The sequence below is a fragment of the Eubalaena glacialis genome, chromosome 3, assembly GCF_028564815.1.
Source record: "Eubalaena glacialis isolate mEubGla1 chromosome 3, mEubGla1.1.hap2.+ XY, whole genome shotgun sequence".
Lineage (NCBI taxonomy): Eukaryota > Metazoa > Chordata > Mammalia > Artiodactyla > Balaenidae > Eubalaena > Eubalaena glacialis.
In genome coordinates this window covers 9,645,405-9,671,959 of record NC_083718.1, presented here as the reverse complement: position 1 = coordinate 9,671,959, position 26,555 = coordinate 9,645,405, and the positions used below count along the sequence as shown (strand labels likewise).

Genomic DNA, 26,555 nt, shown 5'->3' with positions numbered 1-26,555 from the left:
GGCTGAAACAGAAATAGAGTAAAAGTGATTATGAAGAATGTACAGATCGAAATTAATCAGGAAAAAAACAGCCTCTCAAAGGCAAGGGCATTCCAGAGCCGCACCAGCAAAAGCACAAAGATCCTGGCACCTGCCCTGACATCACTGAATCAGTCACAGCCGCCTAGGCGCCAAGGATTACAATGCTCCAACCCCATCAATTGTCCTGACCTACCCTTTTCCAGAGACACCACAAATGCTAAGAAATCTGCCACAAGCATCTACACCTTGTTCTGGAATTCTTCCAGGACTGCCTTCTACCTACCCATCCTGTTACTCTTCCCTCTGTGGCTTGTTTCCCAGCCCCTGCTGACACCCAGTTTTCACTCCATAGGAAGATGCTCCAGCTTTGTTCTGTTAAATAGGCTTTGAAACTGCCACTCCTTCAGGGTGTCACTTTCAGAATCTTCCTGTCTGCTTCTTGCACCCAAACCATGAGAAAGAGGAGTCATTCCTGAGTCCCAGGCTCAATGCCTGGAGAGAGTCTCAAATGCCCTGGGCTGGGGAAGGAACTAGACAACGAGAAGCCAACAAAAATGACTGCATTCAGCAAACAACCTGGATCCTTCCCAACTAATCCAAACCCCACCCTTTATTTCCTGCACCATTGCTACATCTATTCAGCTCCTGACTTCCTGAAGTTTGTCTGCCTTTTCTATTCCCAAACTCATCCCTTAAGCTTGACAGATTCAATTTCCCTGGGTTTAAACCTCAAAATCATAGAATACACGTAAAGGTACTCTTCTACATCATTAGGCTTCTAAATACTAAGAAACACTCCACCAACCACAGCCTGATCTTTGCTGCTGTTTTATTTAGCATTCCTCCACCGCCACCACTCTGTTTCTCCCCCTCTTCTCGATCACCCTCCCCCCGCCCCCCACACACAATTACGGAGGCACAGGACAAGGGCACTGGCAATCTCACCACCCTCTGCCTTCACCAGTCCTCATCCGCAGCACTGTGCTCAGTTAAGATTTTAACAGGTGTTTTAACAAACTGGAGAATGAAGGAAAGTCCAAAAACTGCCCTATGAGGGCCAGCTGAAAGAACTAGAAAGGTTTAGCTAGAAAACAGGCCTCTTTAGGTCTTTCGATTGTTGCAAGTCCTTAGTAATTTGATTATTCCAGATTGAGTTTAATGGTTCTCAATAATTTGATAACAAGTGTTTGCTGTGGTAGCCGACTTACTGGTATTCAGTTCCCTGTCTTTTTTTTAAAGGGGGATTTTACTTTAAGCTATACATTTTCTAAAACTACAAAAATGAATTATTTGGGGGAAAAAAGGCTGACTACTACATTGAAGATTTCATGGAGCTACCGCTTCCAATCATCTGATCACTTCAGATGGGCTAATAATGTTAGATAAGACCTGTTATCAGCAACACATTGCATCCCACAGCACTGATTTCCATATTCAACAAAACCTCTCTTTGCATAGATACGTGTGTAAAAACAGAACATTCGGTACAGAGGCCAGAGTGCCATCGAAGGTAATTATTGAGACAGTCAAGTTCCTTTATGCCAGCAAAAATAAGATGCTGGGGGTCTTAGGGAATTTCAGAACCTGATTTCAAAAGGATCATACAGGGAGGAAACAGAATTTAGCATGGTGGACTACTCTACAGCATGTATTTGTAAGTATGAGATTCTATAAAATAGCTGATGAATACAATAATGTTCGCTTGACATAAATGACTAGGGGATGTTTATTTCAAAAGCAGAAGTGTTAGCAGGTTTCTTCTAAGGAAAACAAAGAAACGAACTAGTAAACACACATTTGTGTGGCCTAGGCTTTGAATACTTAAAACTTAAAGTCACTCATGTATAAATGAAGCTTCTAAATTGAGCAGTAAAGGAAATATTACAGTTTTAGAGTAGAGTATGGTCTTTCATTTTATGTGCTTTTTGTGTGCATGTGTGTGTATATGTTTAGATAAAGATACATTATAAAATCAGGAACTTCAGAATTGTTTGTTTCAAAAATTACGCATTACCAATGATTAGTTCCATCATTTAATTAGCTGTACTGATTTCAAGTGTAGGTTGTTAGACGGTTTCTATGAAGTATTAACTTGATTTTATGAAATTTCTTCATTCTTTAATGTTATGCCTAAGCACAACTATTGCACAAATTACTTCTTTTTCACTTTTATTTTTTTAAGTTATTTATTTTTTATTTTATTCATTTTATTTGTTTAATTTTGGCTGCATTGGGTCTTCATTGCTGCGCGCGGGCTTTCTCTAGTTGCGGTGAGAGGGGGCTACTCTTCGTTGCGGTGGCCTCTCTTGTTGCAGAGCACAGGCTCCAGGCACACGGACATCAGCAGTTGTGGCTCGCGGGCTCTAGAGCACAGGCTCAGTAGTTGTGGCGCACAGGCTTAGCTGCTCCGTGCCATGTGGGATCTTCCCGGACCAGGGCTCAAACCCGTGTCCCCTGCATTGGCAGGCAGACTCCCAACCACTGTGCCACCAGGGAAGCCCAAATTACTTGTTTTTTAAAAGGCAAGAATTTTGTGTGCTATGACAGACAAAATCTCACCAAAATAAAAAATTTTTCTAGGTTTTTCTAAATCTTATGTGACATGTCACATTATAAAATAAACACATTCAAATGATAACATTACATATGAACAGAATATCAATTGCCTACCAGGATAATAAGAACATTTAAATATGTCAAAAGGCTCAATTTAAGAAAATTTATTTATTTTCATATCACTTTGAGAAAGATTTCATTTAAACGTTAGAGGAAACTTGAATCTATTCCTGGCATATTATATATCTAACTCAATTAATAACTAATGCATTTATAACCACTCTAAGAATTGGCTTTCATAGATAAAATATATTCTTTCTTTAAAATAATCAGGAAAAAACATTGCAGGTAAAATCATACGGAAGCCTAAACTTGTTCCAAATATTCTATGCTTAGATAGTAACAGTGCACACTAGTTTTACCACGAGGATATTGAAAAATAAAAAAAGCTAGGTAAATTAATACATAATATTAAATAAGATAAAATATTTAAAGAAAAAGCAATGGAAAATACAAAGTATAGGAATTTTTATGATATCAATGCATGAAACTAATAAAATTCTAAATAAGGAGTTAATAAATCAAAAATGTAGATAACCATAATCCAGCACTTACAAAGTGGAAAAAATATTTGCTTAAAATGTAAGGCAGGGTATTTATAGAAATCTTTGCCAAATATGCATTCTCCAGGAAGCACACAATAATTTTTTTGTTTGTTTTTGTTATTATTTTATTTTTAGGTCAATGGAATTTTTCCACATATCATACCACCAATATGAGAAAAAAATGATTATTGTTGATGTGAAGCTTGGTGAGTTTCTCCAATTTAAATCAATTCTATATCTTATCAGTTTAAGTCATTCTTTCACAGGAAACTCTTTTCTTGCCAAAACAGAATTGTAGTTCTGTGGAATATTTGAGGCTCATTTATATTTTTACCAGTAAATGACCATGTGTGCTCTAATTTGAAAGGTATAATTTCACTGCAAATGTTCTTAATTGGATTTAACTATAAGCAAAATAAATATGAGTTTGTCAACAGGAATTTTAATCAAATTCTAATTGTGAAGAACTATACTTTAAATTTTTTTTAGAATTTACTCCTTTTGGAATCACCAAAAATATTTCTTAAAAGTTTGCAATTGTAAATATGAAAGTGTTTCACTCTGTCACTCTATATTTTGGTAACTGTAGATGTGGACGCACTACTTAATGATAAATATTGTTGAACGCAGGACTGCAGACATTTCCTTTTAAACCACCAGCTATTTTGGAAGTTCTTTGTCCTCACACTGTGAATTATATTTTCTTCATTTTGTCAGATGAAATTCCAAAGGCTGCCTTTTCTCTTCTCCTTTTAGAGGTATGAGAATTTTAATTTCTATTACTTTGTCTGCTTTCCCTCTTCCAGAATTCGTTTGAAATACTGTGTTTTCTGTCTCCTTGTTTAATCTGCCTTTTCCTTCATGTTTAAGCCCTATACTTCCCTTTACTATAATTTTAGCAGTGTCAGTTGGAAGAAGTAATAAACTCAGGAGTTCAATCTGTTCTATTACCAGAAACTGAGTTAAATAATTGTGCATTTATCTCTTGGTTTCAACGTTGGAGGCATTATGAGGACATGGGGAGTGTTCTGTGATATTCCAGCAAAGTGGAGGTGCATAGTGACAGTGAATCCAGCAGTAGCTGAAAGAGGGCATGCAGGCGTGCAAGGGACGTGCGGTCCCGGGAATCTTAGAAGATGGGCAGCAGGGCTCCACTCACTGGGGCAGCGACCAACAAGGTCCACTTCTCAATGGACTAGAAAACCAGGAAACTTCATAAAACAAGACTATTGTGTGATCTAATTTTTCTATGCAGAATACATCTTGTACCCAATTCTGTCACTAAGTATTCAATTTAATTGTTGATGCTTTTATGTCATTATATTCTATTGGCATTCCATAATTTAATACATCTGTGAATGTTTGACTTAGAATACAACAACATGTAAACAACTACTTATACATGATTATCAAATAGCATTTGCACATAACACCAGGAAATTTATACTCTAGTAAGAGTAAAGTCAGAAATATAAATAACATTATTTTTATATATTTGTATATATTTTTGTATATTATATATATTTATATTTATATTCCACTCCTTTTCCAACTAATGAGCCACCTGGGCCAGAGAACCTCCCTCTGCATCAGTCACGTAGCTGAGCACAGGGCTGCTACTCGTCTATATGGAGCCTTCGCTGAAATTTAAAAAGGTAGCCTTTCCACCACATGGATGAAACCCCACTTGGGGGTCACAGCCTGGAAAGGGAAGTGTGGGTGGATCTCAACCCTCCTCTCCTCCAGACCAGGCATCCGGGTTGGGGGACAGCCTGCATAATTGTACATAAGGGGAAGCTCTGGCTGGGCTGTCCTCTCGTCCCTTCCCCTCTACCCCTCAAGCTTGCCAGGGCTCTTCTGGCCAAACAAATCCTTCCTGGCGGCCCCATTCCTTCAATAGGATACACATGCCACATGTGTCTGAAGCTCTGCCGCAGACCTAGCTAATTATAAAGCTGGAACCTCAGCTACTAACATAATATGTGAACAACAGAAAAATAGGAACACAAGAGCAAACGCAAACGAAGGAAGGAGGATTTGCAGGGAGTGTGCTGACACACTGAAGAATGAATAAGATTAATTGGAAGAACTTATGAGGTCTGAGCTGAACTTTAAAAAGAGGAAGGGATGCAGTCTGACAGAACGTGTGCCTCCTGTACATACATTAGAGCTTAGGAAATATTTCCTGAGGTACAGAGTGTAAGAAGCTGAAGGACGATCACATTAACTAGAACAGAAAGTTTTCGCACACATGCGTTTTTCTAATATGTACAGTTCCATTTTAGAGAAGAGGAAATTAGGAAACTGAGAGTTTAATTAATATGCCCAAGTTCATACAGCTAGTAAGAGCCTGAACTCAAGCATATGTCTGTTTGGCTTCAGAGCCCAGGATTATTTTAATATACCCTGTCACCTCTCAGGAACTGCGGGACGCCCCAAAACTCTAGTGCACCCAGAAATTACTTTACCTTCGCTGTGCTGCTGACCTCCGTGGGTGTTGCACACTAAGACTGCTCTGCTTTTGTCAAACAGGTGCGTTGAATTTATAAAAGAAAATATGATGACTTATAAACAGACATGAACTTTAGATACACAGATCACCAATGCGTGCACATAGATCCAGTAGATCAAGTGAGGAGACGATGAGATATAAAAACGATTGCTAAAGTAGAGCTTGGGGGACAAGTCCAGGCCCAGGAGAAGACAGAGATGACCAGCGACACTGACAGAAATGACACATGAAAGAAAGAAGTTCTCTACCACCCTCCTGCTTAGAAGATAAGCAGAGAGCCATCGGGTATAATCCGCATCTTAGAGGTGATTACAGAGATGAGGAATCTTGAAACTCGAGGGTGCAATTACACACAGGATCAGTTAAGGACAGCCAATCGCTGTAACAGTTTTCTCAGCCTCAATTATTTCAGTGTTAATCATCTTCAGTCAGATTTGTCCTTCTAGAAAAAGACTTATTTTCATCACACTATTATTGAAAGACCTCAATGAGTTATCCCTACCAACAGGGTAGAGCCCAACATTGAAGGCCGTCCAGAATCTACCTGCACAAACATATTCCCTATAATAAACTCTCCCTTTTGCTTAAACTAGTGTGAGTCTAGAGTAAACTCTCCCGTTTGCTTAAACTAGAGTGACTCTATATTTGCACTCAAGAGTCCTAATTTTGTTCCATCCTGTAGATGCATGTAGCTTCCTGTCCCTTGGTTCTCCTCACAGCAAAGACCCACGCAGAAAATGAAGTCCAGCAGACCACAGCACCCATAAGTTCTTATCCACAAACCTGCAAATATACTTAGACCTGCACCTGTGCCCTCCCTGCCCCTTCCAATGACAAGGGGACAGGAACTTCCTCCTATGCTTCCACTAGGACAGCTCCGAAGTCCGATCCCCCCGCTTCTGAATCCCACCTCCTCCTCAGTCTTCAGAAACCTGAAATTCTACTGATTTTCCCTCTTTCTCCTATGTCTTCACCCTCTGTCCATGGCTACCACGGCCAACTTCAGGCTGAATCACTCGCAGTGTAGACTTTATGAACGATGTCCCCAGAGATGTGCAGGCCAGGTCTCCATTTCCTCTTATTTTCTGCTGCTTGTTTCTGCCCTCCCCACTCCACTAAAACCACTCTCACCGGGGTTATAGATGACCTTCCTGTTAACAAATCTGAGGGATGTTTTCAGTCCTTTGCTCTCTTAATCTCTACCCAGGTCCTAACACTCAATTAGCCATTTTTTTTTCCTTTTGATAACTCCTCCCTTGGTTTCTGTCATAGCATATTATTCTGATTTTCCTCCTGCAGGGCCCTCTTTCTCAGTCTCTCTCTTAAACATGTGTGTTCATTCATCTGTCTTGAGCCACCCGCTTTTCTTGTTTTATACTGTCTCCTGGACCATCTCATCTTTTCCTTTGGCTTCTCTTATATGTTTTATGAAAACTGCCCATGTTTACCTTGAGGCTGAATCTCTTCTACCTGAACTTGTTTCCTTTCCTTCTCCCACCGGGTAGAGTCAATACATCAACAAGTTCGGATAGTTCCTCCGCTAAAACATCTGAAATCTATCCCCTTCCCACCATTGCTACTGCCACCTTCCTCACCGAAACTTGTAACATCCCTCACCTGGATTCCTGCAGTCACCTCCTAACTGGTCTCCCTCATTCCACCCTGGCCCCCCTACAATCCATTCTACTACAAAACCAGTTTCAAATGTTAACACGTCTACTCCATATTTTAAAACCTTCAATGATTTTTCAGCTTCTTACTATGAAACTGATGGTGTGTAAGGCCTATCGTGCTTGGCTCCTGCCTCTACCCTTATGACTTCATCTCCCACCACGTTCTTGCTGCAATGAACACTTTGGAGCCTTTCTCTCTGAGCTCTCTCCCTGCCATACTCTGGACTCATGTAGTGACCACATTCCTTTCATTTCCTCAACGAGGACTCGACCCATTGCCTCCTGACCTGGGCCCAAGCTGCCTCTCTCCTTCACTCAGCACATTCCTGCACACCCTGTAGTTCTAGCTCAGCTACTGCTTTACCGGGATGCCTTCTCTAACCACCCCTGGGTCCGGTTAGGTTCTCCTCCCATGTGTACTCATGGGCCCCTGTACTTGCTGTTGCAAAGTCCCCACCACGTGAATTTTCACTGCTTGTTAGTGAGGATGGGAAGAGGAAAGACAGGACCTATGTAGACCCCCGGCAGCCAGAACCTGGTACATAACAAGTGTTCAACAGATGTTTCCCATGAGCCAATAAAGACTGATATAAAACTCACTCTTTATCCTGAATAACTCATTGCAGATAAGTGTGAATATATATTTAGCAAAGTATTTCCGGCTCTCATTGTGAAGTGTGGATTTAATCATTTTTAACAAATGTTTGAGTTTTTTTCTCAAAGTCCTGAGTTAAAAACCTTCTATGCCATACATTGTCGATAAAGCCTGGGCTGACTAACCTCTACCTGAATTTCAAAGTCAAAGTTACACTGACCAGAGTGGGGAAAGCCAGGTAAGCAACACTCCACTCAGAATTCTCCCTTAAAAAGGCTTATTTTTTTATTTGGCTGTTTACAGTATTTTGTTTGGTTAATTACAAAGAGGCCAATTCTTGTTCAGTATATTGAGAGAGCTTTCTATAAATAAGAGTTATCCAAAGTGGGAAGACTTGGGAGTTGGTGAATTCATTGCTGGGAGTCCCTACATGGAAAGATCTTTTTCAGAGAGCTGTATTTTTTGAAAGCTGTTATTAGAGAACAGGTGGGCCAGATGAGTCCTAAAATCACAACTCAAAGCACCTATATCCCTATAAAATATTTATGAGAGGAGTCATTTTATTCTCTTCCCTCCTTCCCATCCCCACCAGTGGTTGTGTTCCATTAACTTCCAGAACCCATCCTTATTTCTGTATGGTTTATAACTTTGTCTGTTCTTTAGAAACTGACTCTACTATATACTCATTTTAAAATCCCTAGATTATACTAAGTATATGCTGCGTTTCTCTAGAAAAATGAGCAGGAGGAATTGTTGGATGTGTAAGCTGTGCAGAGATGACTCTAAGAGGCCGCCTTCAAAGTAAGTAGCATGTAAATTCTATTACCATTGTAATGTATATTTATCACATGATAAGTAGGTGTATGTTTATTCAACTGCTGTCTTAATATATTTTGCTCAGAAAGTAAAATTTGCATTTACACATGAGTAATTCCACTAGAAGGGCAATCATGCGTTACACTAAGGTTCCGTTTTCATTATTCATGGTTTACACTTGAGAATTCAGCAAGTCTAATGTTTTTAGAGAGTCTTTTACGAACAAATATTCTTAGGTTTTTTTAAAGTCTTATATTGTTAAAATTTTATATGTTACAATGAGATTCTTTGATCCAAAATATTTACATGGTTCAAACCCTCTATCTACAAAGTGCCAGACCTTCATCCGTGGTTGCAAGAGGTGAGACTGGAGGGGTAACCAAATGCTCACCAAGCTCCCAGGTCTCTTCCACATTTTGCCATAACTCAAAATGAAGCCATTCAGATGGGGCCAGTGGCTATACTAAAACGGAAAGCGGAATGCCTGAGGAGGGTAACAAACCGTTTGACTGGATTTGCTCACCTTGAAGAATCCCCACGCCGAGGATCCCTGTTGGGTTAACCTGAGAGCCTGACCTCGTCTGCGTGGAGACTCAGTCGCGGCCACACATCCCTGCTACAGTCGGAGCTCCTGGTATGCAGGCTCCCGCCCTGAGGTTTCCAAATATCCAAAAATGCTAACCAGCTACTGTGTGTCTGGAGGATGCGGAGTCTCCAGTGGTGGGTGGGAGAGACAGGAAGACCCAAAGCTCAGCATTTCAACTGACCAGCTGAGGCTGCTGAACTGCACAGGCCTGTGTGAGAAGGAAGACGAGAAGGCTGGTTTGGGAAGAGCTTCCTTCTCTTCTGCTGATGATTCCCATAGAGCATCACCATCAACGCTTGCCTTCCTTCTACCTGCCCTGACACCCACCGTCAGGGCCGGCGAAGGCCAAGGAAAGAGAATTCACATTCCTCACCAACCAGGAGATAACAGTCATTTGATAAGTGCATTATGTTCCTGACCTAACTTAATTTTCAGGGTAACTTTGTGGATAATAAAACTGAAGCTTGGAGATTTTAAGTTAGACCAAAAGCTATTAAGTCCAGCACAGGAATCAGAACCCAGGACTGTCAGACTCCAAACACTCCTCGTTCCTCTCTCCGCAATGCTGCGATGTCTCAGAATGTTCCTGTATCTGTTTGGTACCTGCTCTCTCTCTGTCCAGAAGAAAGGAGGGGATGCAAAAGTGGAGCCTGTTATTAGAAACTCCAGGGGATGAGGGGACAAAGGTGTTTAGAATTACCCTAAGGGAAACCAGTAGCCACGGGACAGCATGAAACTGGTGAAATACTCAGAAAAAATTACAAGCAGAAATGGGATTAAACCGAAACTAAATTTTACTTCACAGCTTCACCCCCAACCATAATTACCCCAATCACGATGCATCTCCATAAACTCATGACCCTTAGAGGCACAGGTACTCCCTTGCCAACAATCGCCAACACCGACCTTTGAGCTAACCCAGGACGGTGACGGTATCTCCTCTCACACTGTAGCTTGTCTTCTTTCCTATATGACAGTTAGGTCTGCAGGACACCTTGCCAAGCACTTTTCATTTCGCTGGACTGGAAAAGGTGATTTCAGCTTTCTGTTTTTAAAGTTCTAATACGAGAAAGGAACAACGAGTGTGACACGGTTTCATGGAAGTGTGTGCTGAAAGCAACCTCAACGGCAGTGCACTGTTAAGCCTCAGTGCTGAAGCAAACATTCCACCTGGAACTAGCAAGTACCACCTGAACTTTCAGAAAACAAAGGATATTTGACCTTTTTAGGACTCCCAATATTTCTCTATGTCCCAGGTTACTTTTTAACCTCTTTAACTAATCTTCTTTCACTGTGTTAAGTACCTGCTAATGCAGATGGCTGTCCCCTCAACACTGAGTACTGAGCTAACTACACCAGGTGACAGCCAATGGGCGGTGCTGGCTTGTATCTATAGTGGCTTTTGATTAGATGCGGTTATTAAAAATAGGAAAAGTAAGAAAGTATCATAAACTGAATGGCAATAAACGCACTGAGTATTTTAAAGGAGGGAAAGAAAGTGATTCTGAAGAACAGTCGCTTACCAATTCACCTCAAAAAGCCCACCAAAACGAAAAGAAATGAAGTCTCGAAGCCAGTATCTTCCACAGATATTTTCAAAATGGTAAACAGCCTTTTTCATACTGTTTAGGTCAAATGTAACTTGACATATTATTCACAGTGATAAAAACTAAAACCGTCAAGGTAAAAAAATATATAGCAAATAACTGACCAAGAAAATATTTATACATAATAAATACAAAGTTATGCATGCCAATAGGTTTTGTGGATAAACTCTAAGAGTCTAATAGATAAATGAGCAAACACATTGCTGGTGGCAGCAGCATACAACGTGTAACCCTTTTAGAAGCATTGATTCTACTTCTGTTAATCTCTTAAGGAATTACCTTGACTGCGGGCATGGCAAGCCTCAATGACAGCTGGGTTTTATTTGTTTTTATTGGTAAAAAATTAGAAATGATCAAAACACTCATTGAGAATAATTATGTAAACTATGGAATGCCCCCTTGTAGAATACTTCATGGTCACTATAAATGATACTGACTCCCAGTGATTATAAATTTACAATTACTCATCTAGAGATAAAAGAATAAACATTTCCCTAATCAAAAAAATAAATAAATTTACAATTATAAATTATAACACTATAAATTGTGAAGACATAAAAGGCTTATTAAAAGGGTATATATAAACTTGTGTGTGTATATACATGTATATACACACCCCACACACATATAAAGTATGCACACACACATATGCAGAGAATGATTACTTCTTGGTTAAAAGCACACAACCATGCATACAACCAAAAAACTAAAAAGAAATACATCAAAATATTAACAATGGTAATTTGGGCCACAGAGATTGTAAAACTCTGGTTCTTTATCTTTTTAAATTTATTTTATCAGATTTTCATGTTTTTTCTACTTTTATATTTTTATAATTCTAATCACTTAGAAAGTAAAAATAAAACGTAAAAGATCACTGGGAAATAAATTTCCATCCCAAACTACACACAAATAGAGTATAACTATATCTTGGCATTATTTTCAAGATAGCATATTTCTATTTAGTTCAGAAAAAGCTTGAGAATATTTGAGTGCAATGAGCACCGTTTGTTTCTTTTCAAAGCCTTACTTTGGAGGAAGCATTACAGTGGGCCCAGTCTTTTGAAAAGTTGATGGCTACGAAATGTGAGTATCATGTACATATCATTTTTTAATAACTAGTCAGTTTTATTCTTGGAGGAAAATGAGGGAACTTGATGATGTATGTTTGCTGCTCTTCTCATAGCCTTCTAAACGGCAACTGCCAAAGTTAAAAAAAGAAACCTGAAAATAGTTTGCCATGTCAACCAGTGTTATTTTCTTTGGTGTTAATTAAAGCAAGATTAGTCATTGTGAATATTTATTCTTCACAAGTATATGTGTAAAATCCCTTGGAAAATATGTTTAAGTAGTAACACATACTGAAATATACTGCCTTCCTGTAGCTTTCTAAAGTTATAATTTTAAAAAAACTAACAATTTCCTCTTCTTAGTGCCTTGAGAAGTAAGAATAAATTTGAGTTTTGATATTCTAAAAATCCTCAAAGTTTGCTTCTAACTTTATCAGTGTCTGATTTAAGTGGGACTTCATGTAAGTCCATATTTAGCTATATATGTGTCAGAATTCAGATGGTATAAATGGAAGATGATAGCAGTGGATGTGAGGAAGATAAAGTCAGAGGCTCAACACAAGACATATGAAGGAGCAGTCAACTGTGTCTGGGGTAGGAAATTGGGAGGCTGTAGGAAATGATAAACACCAGAAGACAGGTACAGAGAAAAATTAGGGCACACTCAAAGAAAATTCCTCTGTTTGCTGAACTTGGTACTTTTTTCAAAATGCAGTTTGTTCCCCTCAAATGTCTGCTAATGATTTGCTCTAGACCTTTTTTAATTTGAGATTCCCTGTTAGCCTCTCTGTGAACGTTTAATCTGTTTACATCTATTGACTGTGGGAGGGGAGTTAAGCTGTGATACCCAAGGTTTAAATTGGCAGGGGTGCCAGCAGTTATTCTGGGCAGGGTGCTTCCCATCCCCCAAGGCTCGCCATGTTCCTGGGGTGCTGCCTGCTCTTCTCGACTCAAGGGCCCCCACCACCACCCCACACCCCCCCGCCCCCCCAACCCCCGGTTCAAAGACAGCTGTCGCCACCTGGCCTGGAGGGCCATGGCACAGGTGCGGACCCCTGGCTACTCCTACTGAAACACCTTAGCCAGCCGGCCTGGCTCTTATTCCACGGCGCCCACAGTGCTGGGACACACAGCTCCAGGCTCTGTCACCACCTGAGGGCCCACCTCAGGTAGCAGCCCTTCCCAGTGGGCACTGAAGGCCACGCTTTCTTTCTCTGACGCCACCGTCCCCGCCTCTCACTTATCAGGTGTACCTCATAGTTTGTGATCCGGTTTGCCAGCATGATTGCAAATTTTAAGATACGTATCCTTTTGGTCAATTTTAGGATATTGGTATAGGAGGAAGAGACTAAAGTGTATGTTCAGCTGGCTATCCTGACTGATCCTCTGTTAATAATTCAGAGTTCGTCCCAACCCCCAGTAATCCATATTGTGCAGCATTGCCAGATTAATCTCCCTCTTGGAGTTTATTATTCTTCATCTGCAAAACGGCATAATATCATGTATCCTTTCAGCATCACTGTGCAGGTTAAATATACACCCCCTCGCTCAATGCCTGGTACAGAGGAGACACACAATGACTGAGAGTTATTTCTCTTAGAAATAAAGTGCTTGTCTTGAATAGCATTCCTTTTTCTCTGCTGCCCACCCAAAAGTCCAAAGTCTCCAACTTGGTTTGCAGGACTCTATACCTAACCCAACGCACTTTCTAACACTTACCTCCAGCTCTGTCCCTACACGTGACATGCCCTTCTGCCCCTGTGATGCCTGCTCTATCTTCTACATGTCCAACTCTCCTGGTCCAGGCTTTTGCCTCTCTGTCTCCTCTATCTACTCTGCCCATCCTTAAAGGTAAAATTCAAGTCCCACTTTCTCCTCTTGGAAACCTCCTGGAAATATTTTTCTCTCTCTCTTCTATTTGATAGTATCATTATTTACTTTGCTTCTAATTATAGCAATTCTGTGTACTGGGTTTTTTTCCGCAGCTGCATTCTCACTAGATTGTAAATTCCCTGAGAGCACAGATCACTTCTCATCCACCTTTCATCTTACCTCCCAGAGGCCGAAATTGTGCTTTGTACCTAATGGGCATGCAATAAATGTTCAATGAATAAATACAACACAAATATTAGTAAGAAAAGATCAAAACGCCAAACCATATTGTGTAAGAGTTTCTGTGCCAATCCTGGCAGCCTCATAAACTAAGTGAATAAAGTTAATTACTCAGAAAAAATTTTCAAGTGGGATCTTGGCTAGAATTAGCAATTTAGAGATCTAGCATCATAAGAATAAGTCTAAAGAAAAGATGAGGACAGGAAGACAGCATACTGCTCTTCACAAAAATCACCAAAAACAGGGTACTAATCTTACCAGAAATTGAATTACTGTGAAATTCATGTAAAAATTCAACAATCACGTAATAAAAAGGTGATAAAACAAATCATTCTATGGGACATGCAATCAGAAAGATAAAACTAAGAATACAAGCATTAAATGTGCCAGAGAATAGACTGCGTTTACATTAACCAAGCACAGGAGTAAAACTCATCCTCTAGCTAAGACACACAGATGCTTCCACACAGATTAAAAAACAATTTCTAAGAATATGTAGTTCAGAAACCCATATGGCAAAGATTCTCACAGGAGGCAAATTTTGAGCTGGGACTTAAATGACTCAGATTGTTGTAAAATGATAAAGAGTTCTGACTGTAAGTACTTTGCTTTCTGACTGAAAGCAAACAGGAAACGGTTTTAAAAGAAGGAAGTACAGTAAAGACAAATGAGTGCTTCTTTCAATGAAGAAATGTAGTGTGTAGTATTCCTCGGGATTTGGTGTGAAGACTGGTCTCATTAAAAAATCTCCACAATGAATTAAAGAGAAAGTACCCTGCACAAGTTCCAAGTTTACAGATGATAGAAAGTCCTTCAAGTTTCCAAACATCCAAGATTTTAGGAAAAAAATTATTTTCAAATGGGCATAAAAGTAGTAATAACTTTTTTTTTTTTAATTTTATTTTTGGCTGCATCGGGTGTTCGTTGCTGTGAGCGGGGGCTACTCTTTGTTGCGGTGCGCGGGCTTCTCATTGCGGCGGCTTCTCTTGTTGCAGAGCACGGGCTCTAGGCATGTGGGCTTCAGGAGTTGTGGCGTGTGGGCTCAGTAGTTGTGGCTCGCGGGCTCTAGAGCACAGGCTCAGTAGTTGTGGTGTACAGGCTTAGTTGCTCCGTGGCATGTGGGATCTTCCCGGACCAGGGCTCGAACCCGTGTCCCCTGCATTGGCAGGCGGATTCTTAACCACTGCGATACCAGGGAAGACCAATGATCACCTAAAAGCTGAGGACTCTACAAACTGGAAAGGTCAAGACTAAAAAATAATTAAAATCAAAACTTTGATTAATCAAAATTTTATTTTTGATTTTGATTAAAATATCAGAAAAGAATGCCAGAAAAGAATGCAGAAGGCTCATACATAAATAATATTTTTTGGCCAAATCTCAAAAGATGAGGATAGAGGTTTCCCACTAATATTCAAGTAAAGTATGCTTAATATAAATAAAAATAAGTTTAAAATGGCAACTAATGCCCTTGGATGAGTCATTCAATCCTTCCACGTGTCTGGCTGACCTTCCTGGCACTGGACAGTACAGTGAAAGAGGCCTAGAGGGTCACTGTGCTCAGCTCGTGTGCACCCTCTAGAGGGAGGAGAGAGACAAACAGGAAACCAACTAATAGCTTAATTCCACAACGTAATAAGTGCTTTGAAGAAAATAAAACCAGGTCATATGACAAAGAGAGACAGGAGTAAGAGGGAAATTCAACAGGATGATTAGAGACAAACTGTCGGAAGGTGTAAAATTTGAGCTAAGAACTGAATGACGAGAAGCGGCCAGCCATACTGGGGTCTGGGGGCAGAGCGGCCCAAGCAGAGGAAAACCATGTTCAGAAGACCCTGAGATATGAATGAGGTTAGTGTCTTCAATTAACCGAAAGAAATTCAGCATAACAGGAGCACAGGGCCTTATAGGCCACATGAACGACCTTAAATGCAAAGTAACAAGCATTGATGTGCTTTGAGAAATACCCTCTGAGGGTGGGGAAGGGCAAGGGAGGGGAGGAGATTAAGATATACAAACTACTAGGTATAAAACACATAAGACCCAAGGATGTAATGTACAGTATAGGGAATACTGCCAATGTTTTATGATAACTTTATATGGAGTATGATCTATAAAAATATCAAATCACTATGTTGTATCCCTGACACTAATATAATATTGTAAGTCAATAAAAGAAAAAATCAATAAAAGTACGCGCTAGTTCTCTTCTGAAGAAAAGAAGCAGAGAGACTAGTTAGAAGGCTATTTCAATAAACCAGTTAAGACTGGAACTCAGTAGGGAAGACAAAACCTGGAGTAATTAGCATATAGATGCTAATCGAAGCGGAGGCCCTATGAGCTCACTTAGAGGGACAGTTCAGAGGGAGGCGAGCAGAGATCCAGACGTGGAGCTTAGATGCACACCAATATTTCCATATCCAGAGAAGAGAAGGAGTCTGTGAAGGAGATGTTAAAGGAGCATCAAGTGAGTGAAGAATAACCAGGACAGCATATCATCACGGGAGGCAAAGAAGAGAGCGTTTCAGGAAGGGAGGTGTGCACTGTGTCTAAGGCTGCTGGGAAGTCAGGTAAGATGTGGAAGAACAGCGACCATTGGGTGTGGCAACATGAAGTCAATTGTGCCGAGGTAAGAGCAGCCTCGGGGGCATGGTGGAGATGGACTGGACAAGAGGAAGCAAGGCAGATGATACAGGGAATCATTTACATAAATTTTGCTGTGAGGTTCATCAGAGAAAAGCCCAGACACTGGAAGGAAGCGTGAATGCGGTCCACACTGGGCGTAAAGGGTCAGTAGTTGTTATTGGTTTTACTTGGGAAATAAAGCAGCATATTTGCAGACGATGGCAACCACTAGAGAGGAAGAAACGGATGACACAGAAGAGAGTGGCGGCGACTTTAAGAGCAAAGGAGAAGTGCAAGGCAACAGGGAAAGCAAAATCAGGTGGGAGCCACAAATGAACTGTTTGGCCCACCAAAAAAGCAACTGGGATCCTTTCCTCTCAGGAGAAGAGTCAGAAAGGGCAGGTACCAGCGGAGGTAGGTTGGTTGATTTGGTGGAGAGAAGGTGAGGGAGTCTCCACCTAATCAAACCTGTGTTCTCAGCTAAGTTTGAAGCAGGGTCATCAGCAGCTGAGGAGAGGAAGAGTTGGCATTGTGAAAGGAGGGGACAGGAAATAGTTTCTGGAGAGTTGGAGAGCCACGATATTAGGGGAGGATGGTAGGATGACAGGGTAATGCTGAGTGCCCATTTTAAAATTTGCAGTGATGATTTCAAGTGAGAAAGCACAATTGTGTATTCTTCCATGGCCTGTTGTGTGCACTCCGACACAGACACAAGAGCAGACGTACAGTTAAGCCCTTCTGGATCGGCAAGGGTTCTGAATCCCAGAATTTGCATCAATCTTAATTTTGGCCAAAATCATCCTTAAGTGTACTGAACGCTTCCCTGCCTTTCTCAGTGATCACAATCACCGTGGACAGCCTTGGAAATGCCAGATGGAAAGTGTAGGATGATCGTAGTGCTGAAGGCACCGGGGCTGCTCCACGCCACGGAGCAGCTGCATCATGGCAGAGAGTGCACACTACAAGTCACTGAGGGCTATTGTTGTCCCCTCCTGTGTGTTCCCTCGGCTCTCCTCATCTGTGAGATTCTGTGCTGCTCACTGGGGATTGGCAGCTCCCTACACCACCCTTTATTCTCAGCGCTGCTACCCACAGCTGTTGCCATGGTTCCCCTCGCCATCCCTCTTACTCCCCATGCTGCCATGCCTCACCCTTCTCGCTAGCACTTTTGTCTTCTTTAACTTCTCAGGCATGTCCTCACCTTGCAGGGAAAACAACAGAACAACAACAAACCTGGCCTTTTGTAGACCTCAATGTTCAGTTAGTACATTTTCTGTCTCGCTCTCAAGAAACCAAAAAGTAACAACTATAATCCTCTGGTCTTTGGTGCTTCCTGGAAGCTGAATAATTAGAGCCTGCCTCTTTACTTTTCAAAATCTACAGAGAGTCTCTTTAAAATACAGAAGCACGAGGGATCCAAAAGGCTGGATTGACAAACATTTCTTTACTGGGTACCTGTTACCCGTCAGGCAGCATGTAGGCGTGGGGCATGCAAAGGTGAGTGACTGCAGTGCTCGTCCTCAAAGGGCTGGCAGGCGAGGGGAGAGTAAGAGAAATAAATCAACACACAGAACAGACTGTGGTACAGAGGGAGATACAATGAGAACGAAAATGAGTGTGGACTAGGTGCTGCTTGTCAACTGACAGGAAGCACTTATCTAACCTGCTGTGGGGACAGGGGCTTCAGAGAGATTTTCTTCAGAAACTGAGATACCAAACCTGAGTCTTAGATCAGGGTCTAAAGCCCGCCACACAGAAGGAACTGCATATACAGCAGCATGGCAGTAACACACCACCTGGCCGGGAAGAGCAAGGCGCAAATCAGGACGGTGTTCAGGCATGACAGGATGAGGCTGGAGAGGTAGACAGTGCGGTATCCTCATGGGCCCTGCAGCCACTGCCGAGAGGTAGGGGTTTTACCATTAGAGCAATGGGAAAGGTTGAAGGCTATAAATAAAGGGCCATGGCCAGATTTTCGTTTTACAGATTTTTCTCTAATAAGAGTGAAGAAAAGATTGAAAGCAGATCAGATGGATGAACTTAGGCTTTTTCAGATTAGATATTTTACAAATATTCCCCCCAAATCATAAACAAAAGTAACATGTAAAAGTAAAACAGAAGATAATGCCATAAATAAAACAGATAGTGTCTTTAATATACAAAGAGACCTGGAAATTCAAGAAAACAGTAACAATGCAAAAGAAAAATGGACAAAAAATTTGAAATTCACAGAAAGAAAAGAAATGGTCTGGAATAAAGAAAAAATGTTTAAGCATTAATATTTTTAAAACACAAATTTAAATAATTACAAGTCACTGGTTTTACCCAATCTGATAGGGAAGGAAGGAGTGTGTAGACATGTCAACACTGCTATTACTAATGAAAAACAATGAAATATTTCTGAAAGCAATTTTACAATAGGTATCAAGAGTCTCCAAAAATATTACATCATCAATCTAGTAATTCTGCTCTTTTAATTCTAGGAAAATAATTAGAGATGCAAAGATTTATAAACCAAAACAGTCAATGTAGAATATGTTACAACATATAAAGGGGTAATAATCTAAATATTCGATAATGGTAGCACGGCTAAATATAATACAGTGTAGTAGTCCTGCAATGGACTATTACATGACCTTTAAGAGTAAACAGGAGGAAAAAAAAAAAGAGTAAATAAGAGAAAGTGTTTGCTACACCATAATAAGTATGGAAGAGTGATACAAAATTGCTTTCATTGTATAATGCCAATAAGGTAATTTGAGAGTGTGTCTGTATTTGTAAAGATGAATGAATACTGTTTACGTAGAAAGTTAAAATGAATACTGTTTAGGTAGAAAGTTAAACATGAACAAAGGACTGAAAGAGTGAAAGGAAATATATCAAGTTGTTAACAAATTTCTGTATTTAAGTTGCTTTTATAATAATACAGCAAAGAGAAGTTAGGAGAAAAACCAGAAATGATTAATATCATACAAGCCAAACCAGAGAATTTCAATAAAACCGACTTATTTTAAAACTTCACACAGAGGCTGGTAGAATTATGGAATTCATTTTCCCCAGTGGTACATATTAAAAATAAAATGGATTTAACATAGTTTTAGACACTTTTCTGGTGGCAGACTGCCACACAGACCATTTTTAGGATTTAATGCATGCCATGAGCCTTGCCGCCTTGCAGAAAACAATCCTGGAATAGATGGGCCACCATTCTGACTCAGACAAGAGGAATGTCATGTTTCCTTTCTATTTACATCAAAATACCAGCATGTGTCACCTTGTGTGTCACAGAAATACTAATTTCAGTGACTAACTGTAAAGAACACACTAGGGAGTCCCAAAGGCACCACTCTCATTCTTCAAGGAAAAAGCGTACACTATGTGTGACATAAACCTAGTTTTTCCATCTTCTCAGTTTAATGAGCAATTTTGTTTATCCCTATTACTCTGCTCAAGCAGAATCACGGTCTCTGGAGCGTTAGTGCTCAGAAAGGAGCATCATTTAAAACCTCAGAACGGGCCACACTGGGCTGCATCGCCTAATTTGGAAAAGGCTTTCCCACCTTGTAATCCCCTTGTTGTATGAGTCAACAGAAATTCTAAAGTGAGCAATTCAGTTCTGACTTTAATAATTGCTCGGATTCCTGGAACACTTTCTTTTTCTTATACATTTATTTAATTTATTTATTTTGGCTGCGTTGGGTCTTCGTTGCTGCGCACTGGTTTTCTCTAGTTGCGGTGAGCGGGGGCTACTCTTCCTTGCGGTGCGCGGTCTTCTCATTGCGGTGGCTTCTCTTGTTGCGGAGCACGGGCTCTAGGTGCATGGGCTTCAGTAGTTGTGGTGCATGGGCTCAATAGCTGTGGCTCACGGGCTCTAGAGCGCAGACTCAGTAGTTGTGGCGCACGGGCTTAGTTGCTCTGCAGCATGTGGGATCATCCCAGACCAGGGCTCGAACCCGGATCCCCTGCATTGGCAGGCGGATTCTTAACCACTGTGCCACCAGGGAAGTCCCCCTGGAACACTTTTGTACAAATATTTTCAGCTGCTTAACTTCCATAACATAAAAATTAGCCTAATGAAGACAAAATTCTATAAAACATACCAATCATGTGAGCTACTTGTTCTCCACACCAGAGTCCTATCAGTAATATCAGACAAGTTCAAGTGGTCCAGGTCAGCTTTCACTAGGATATGATACAGTAATACGTGGTACTAAAATCTCACTAATCTACAAGAAAGGTGCATTTCTTGTTCATGCTACACAATGACTGGGTCAACTGTAGCTCTGTTGCAGGTCTTTATTCTGGCCTTCAGACTAAAGGAGCAGCTCTTCCGGAATGTGTCCTTCTCACATATATTTTTGGGGGGTGGGGAGCAATGGCAGAACCCCCTGACAGTCCTCCTGAAGCCTTCTGCCTGACCTGCACATGACACCGTGCATGGGTGTCACTGGCTGACACAAGTCCAATGAGCAAGGCTGAAATAAGTAGGACATGAAAGTACAATCCTCCTCCAAGAAGGGCAGGAATAACTGAGAACAATACCACCGTCCACCACATCGGGTATCTATATAAAAATATATGTGGCAACACACGGATGGGTTCATCAGCAGAGGACTTGGGAATGTTGAGAACTGCTGAACCATTCGGCCAGCCCCAAAAGATCCTTCCTCCACTCAATCAGGAGGGAAGTTAAAGAAGGCAGATACAGATGCAGGCAGCTTCTAGAATAAGAATCCCTAAACATTTTACTATACAGTTAAGCTAAACATAAATATAAACACAAATTCGGAATACTATAACATGTAATCTAACACTGGTTTCCAAATTATCCCCCAACCTGCCCCCCACCCCATCCGCTTAACCCATGCAAGCAGCCTGGTGGCTAAGTCTCATTCCAGGATCTGTAGATTTCATCTGGTAGCTTGTTTCTTTTCCTATTCCATAACTCATTTATTTTAGGATCCTTATTTTCTGTTCCTAATGAAGCACTCAGTCAAAATTTCTCTAAGTACAAAGTATAAAAAATTGCTTTTTATTTTCTTAAATAGGATTCTAGTTCTTTCAATACACACTGCAAATTATTGGCTTCCAGCTTCACTTGTTACGCCAGAAATGGCTTTCTGTTTTGATTTGTTTTGTTTTTTGGTTTGCCTACCCATTCAGCTGTTTCTCTAACAGGAATACCAATTGCTACATCTGTATTCTCTGACCCCAGCTTTCTGTGTCTGTGATGAGGTGAGGCATATCTCAAAGTTAATTGCTGTGAAAACAAACTTCTTGTTTTAAGTGTAAGGTAAAATATATTCCCCCATTGGGTAGAAATACCAAATCCATATCCTTTCCTTGTTACATTTTTATACAAGCCCTACCCCCATCTCGTCTGTCCTCTCAATTCAAACAATGCTTCTTTTGAACCATCTCCCACCCAATGTCCTGAAGGCTACACCTCCTCCCATGATACTAATGAACCAAGCTCTAATTTTGTGTCTTCCTAGGATAGCACATTTCTTGCAGATGGCCAGCTTTCCCCAACCCTAATGCCTCCTTAGAAGGTGTTATTAGAATCTGCCTCTGTTTGAGTTTTTCTCTTGAATACAAAATACCTTAATTGTTGTCTTTATTTTTGTATCAGTGCTGACAGAGCAGTAGAAGCCAAGGAGTCAAGGAGCCTGGCTTTCTGGTGCTAGGAAACTCATTAGATCCAATCTCTAATGTGAAGATCTAGGAAAATATGATTTTACTCACCATTGCTATTCCCTCTGATTACTATTATTTCTTGTAACAGTTAACAATACTAAGATATTGTTAATCAAAATCCTATGTTTCCTCACGTGTTCAATGCGCCTACATACACATTTCTGTCACTATCATTGGAAAGTTACGTTGTCTCATCATTTAGCAATTCAATTTCTCAGATATGCCAAGAGACTTCCTAGTCACCAAAAGAAGTTTAGTATTTTTCTCAGAGGGTTCATCTTGAATCTCGAGAATACTTGATCCCCCCAAAGATTCTGATTAATGTGTTAGATGTGTGAAAACTCACTTAACCCTCTTCTTCAAACACTGGTGCCCACAAAATAGTGGCTCAATTGGGAAACTTCCTCCCACACGTTTGCCCCTGTCTTCCCACTTCAGAGAAGACCAGAGCTGAGGATGACCGTCTCGGCATCAAGCGTCACTGAGCGGTTGTTCTGCACATCCTCTCAGTCCCGTTCTGGATTTTGAGGCAGTTTCCAACACCCTGTCCGAATTCCATTCCCTGCCTCGTCCTTCATTTCTGGTGTGAACCATAAACCATGGATATGAAGTTGAACTGTTCATTACCCATGTTCTCCTGCTCTAATTGCATATGAGAAACACCCCGGGCTATACAGCCTGATCAGTTTATCACTTCTACATGGTCTGGACATTTTCCTTTCAACCCTGACCTGCCTGTTTAGATTCTAAACCTTGCTCTTACCCTCCAGTTTGTATTGAGGTTTTAGGTTTTTCATGTCAGTTTCATGATCAGAGCTCTCTCCCACTGAGGCTATTTAAGTCCTGTTTCTGGGTCCTTGTGACCTATTCCATCCTAGACCCAGCCACACTAGTGGGCATTTTGCTCTGAGTAACACGGAATAAAGGAATGAAGGAATGATCCCACCACTAACTGGCACTGTCAAAACATGCTTCAGATGCATAGATGTAACTGAGATGTGGGGTGTGTGTGTGTGTGTGTGTGTGTGTATCATTATATAATACTCTCTTGTTAAATAATTTGGGAGCTCTGATTCAGATGTTAGTTTTCAACTGCATTACATATTGTTCAGATTTTTTTAGGATGCTGACCCAGGAAAATAAACTCATTTCTCCTCTACTTTTAGATGGTCCAGTAGTCTACGCAGCATACTTAAAAACGGAGCACAGTGATGAAAATATTAAATTCTGGATGGCGTGTGAAACCTATAAGAAAGTTGCCTCACAGAGGAGCAGAACTTCTAGGGCCAAGAAGCTTTATAGGACTTACATCCAGCCACAGTCCCCTAGAGAGGTAACCACACCTGACAATGCCGGCAACCGGAAATCAGTACACCCTAGGAAAGCGTTAGTGTCTGTCAAGCACACCTATGTGCCAGCACTTTACATCCAGTACCTCCTATAGTGCTATGTAGTCAGTATTGTTAACCTTATTTTACAGATAAGAAACCTGAGAATCTGAGAAGTTAATTTAACTTCTTCAGTGTCACACAGCAGTTAAGTAGGAAAGTTAGGCCTGTCTGGCTCCAAAGCCTCTCCTCATTAAGTTATCTTAATTCCCAGGAAAGTGAAAAAAAAGAAGTCCTTGTAAGAAGAATTGACTCTGCTACAAGAAACAACAGATAGCATAGACGTGGTGACTTCCCCAGTGGGGGGTGGGCAAAGTGTGCCATCACTGCTCACCTTAGTTTAAAACCAGCAAACCCAGCAAACATTCACACTGACATTACTGCCAATCACTTACAACTGGAGAAAGGAAATAAAGAGTCATGAATGAAACGGATACCCTGAGACTCCTCCTGGTGGAGAGAAAACGAGGAATGAAAATTCTGGTCAAGAGGATAAGGGTAGAGGGTGGTTTATGAGATTCCTGTCTTTCAGGAGAGTCCAACATTATTGACTTGTTCCTCAAAACTCTTGTCTGGAAAATACTTGGTTTATTGAATAACCACTTCTCTCCTCTATTTCTCCACTTCTCTTCACTTTCTTCCCATTTCAGGGCATAGTCAGTTAAATTAACGTTCATGACTGTTAAGGAAGATAAACTTCAAAATAGCCCCAATTTCCCTTTTCTTTAAAAGAGGCCTCCATCTCATAAACTCCTTGCTTGCAGACTCCACTAACAAACCACTCGCATGTGCCTAAGGAAGCAACGGTTTCTGGTATTTCCCTGGTCTTGGCCCTCATGTTTTGTGGGGGTTTTTTTGTTGTTTTTTTTTAAATCTGGGATGTGGAGTTGGATGTTTACTTTTTCAAAAGCAAGTAGCTTATCAGTCTTTTAAGATACCAATGAAACGGCAAACAAAATTACCCTATTCCACTGAAAAGGAGAGGAGGAAAAAAATTAAACCTTTCCATTCCATTTTCATCTTCAATTATGCCTACTTATGTTCTACATGTAATTTCACTTTTCAGATTAACATTGACAGTTCGACAAGAGAAACCATCATCAAGAATATTCAAGAACCCACTCAAACGTGTTTTGAAGAGGCTCAAAAAATAGTGCATATGCACATGGAAAGGGATTCCTATCCCAGGTTCCTAAAGTCAGAAATGTACCAGAAACTTCTGAAGACTATTCAACCCAACAACAATTCTTGACCACCACTCAAAATTGAAGATGGTATACTGAAAGTCCTGGCTTTGTGCTTTTAAAATAAAAAAAAAAACCATCAGAAATGGAGTAGGAATGAAATAGAAGAAATCAAACTATAAATTGATTTCTAGTTCTCAAAGAGAAACAGATCCTGAAAGGATGGACTACAGAACTCTTATAACATGAATAACCCAATTTATGGCATACCTACATAGCTCACTTAATATATAAGGAGAAGGAAGGTCTTTCTTCATGACAACAGTGCGATAAAGTTTTTACTATAGAAATCCAACTAGATGGATGTTTTCTTATTAATGAAATTTTTCTGTCATAATGCACAGATCAGTTCTTTAAAAACTAGCTATACGAGTTTTGTCTCTAGCGTGAATGTACTCTTTAGATAGAGTGCTCGTAATAACTTTAATTAGTAGACAAATTTAGTACTCAAAGTATAATCAATTGTATTATATCATAAGCCATATAAAAAGATGTGTTCTTGAGAGATATTTTACCTATAAAATCTTCCTACTATTACTTTCATAACTGAACTTCTATATTGCATATATCTTCTACATGTGAAAAATTCCAAATGAGTCTAAGCTATTTAAATGTATGAATTTCCTCATTTATTTTCATACTTATATTGCTATAGGGTAGAAAATTTGGTTCCTATATTTTGAGGTTTTTTCCCTCACAATTTGAATCTATCATGATGGTCTTGATAATCAATAAATCCAAATATAAACTAAAAACTTTATAAATATGTGATTTTTTTCAAAGACATGATAAAGTAATTTTTCCGGTAAAAGACTGTTTTTATCTTACCTGTCATAGAAGCTTCTTAGAATCTGTCAGAATATTCCAGAGGAAAGAACTCATGTCTGTTTCACTTGCTTTGTTCAGCACATAGCGTAGGATAAATGTTCCTTAGTAATGGATAAATATTCTTTACTTTTGATAAAGAATAAGATACTTAAAATATTTAATATCATTTTTCCAAAGAATTAACTGTAAGAAATTTCTGATCAAGATTTTTAGTTTTAGTATGAAAAGTGTTTCTCAGGTCTCAAATTTGACGGACATAGCATTACTATTTTAAAATGCCTATAAACCTAAGCTGTATCACATGAAGATAAATATTAACTGGAATTATTCTCATTAAACAAAGAATTATTATAATATAGAATCAATATTCAGGGGTTCATTTCTGGGAAAGAGAATTAGCTGTGCAAGAGAACATTTTTTGTTAAAAAGTATAAAGCTGATTAATGGGGGCTCTAGTTACTTGTAGAAGGTGTTACCACAGTAGTCCAATTTTATCTAATCCACTGAATTTATTTCTTTTAAAAATACCAGTATAAGAATACAGGTTTAAGTCTTAGATATCTGAACTTGATAATGATCCCTAGGCACAATATGCCAGAAAAAAATTGTTTCCACGCGTT

At 40.1% G+C, this 26,555-nt stretch overlaps 1 protein-coding gene across 1 annotated transcript; it reads left to right on the top strand.

Moving 5' to 3' along the window:
• The first annotated feature begins 8,698 nt into the window (after nucleotides 1-8,698).
• Nucleotides 8,699-25,115, top strand: RGS13 (regulator of G protein signaling 13). Its single transcript, XM_061185291.1, has 4 exons — nucleotides 8,699-8,763; nucleotides 11,996-12,057; nucleotides 23,642-23,808; nucleotides 24,930-25,115. Exons 1-4 carry the CDS (start codon nucleotides 8,699-8,701, stop codon nucleotides 25,113-25,115), a joined length of 480 nt encoding a protein of 159 aa, XP_061041274.1.
• The last annotated feature ends 1,440 nt before the right edge of the window (nucleotides 25,116-26,555 follow it).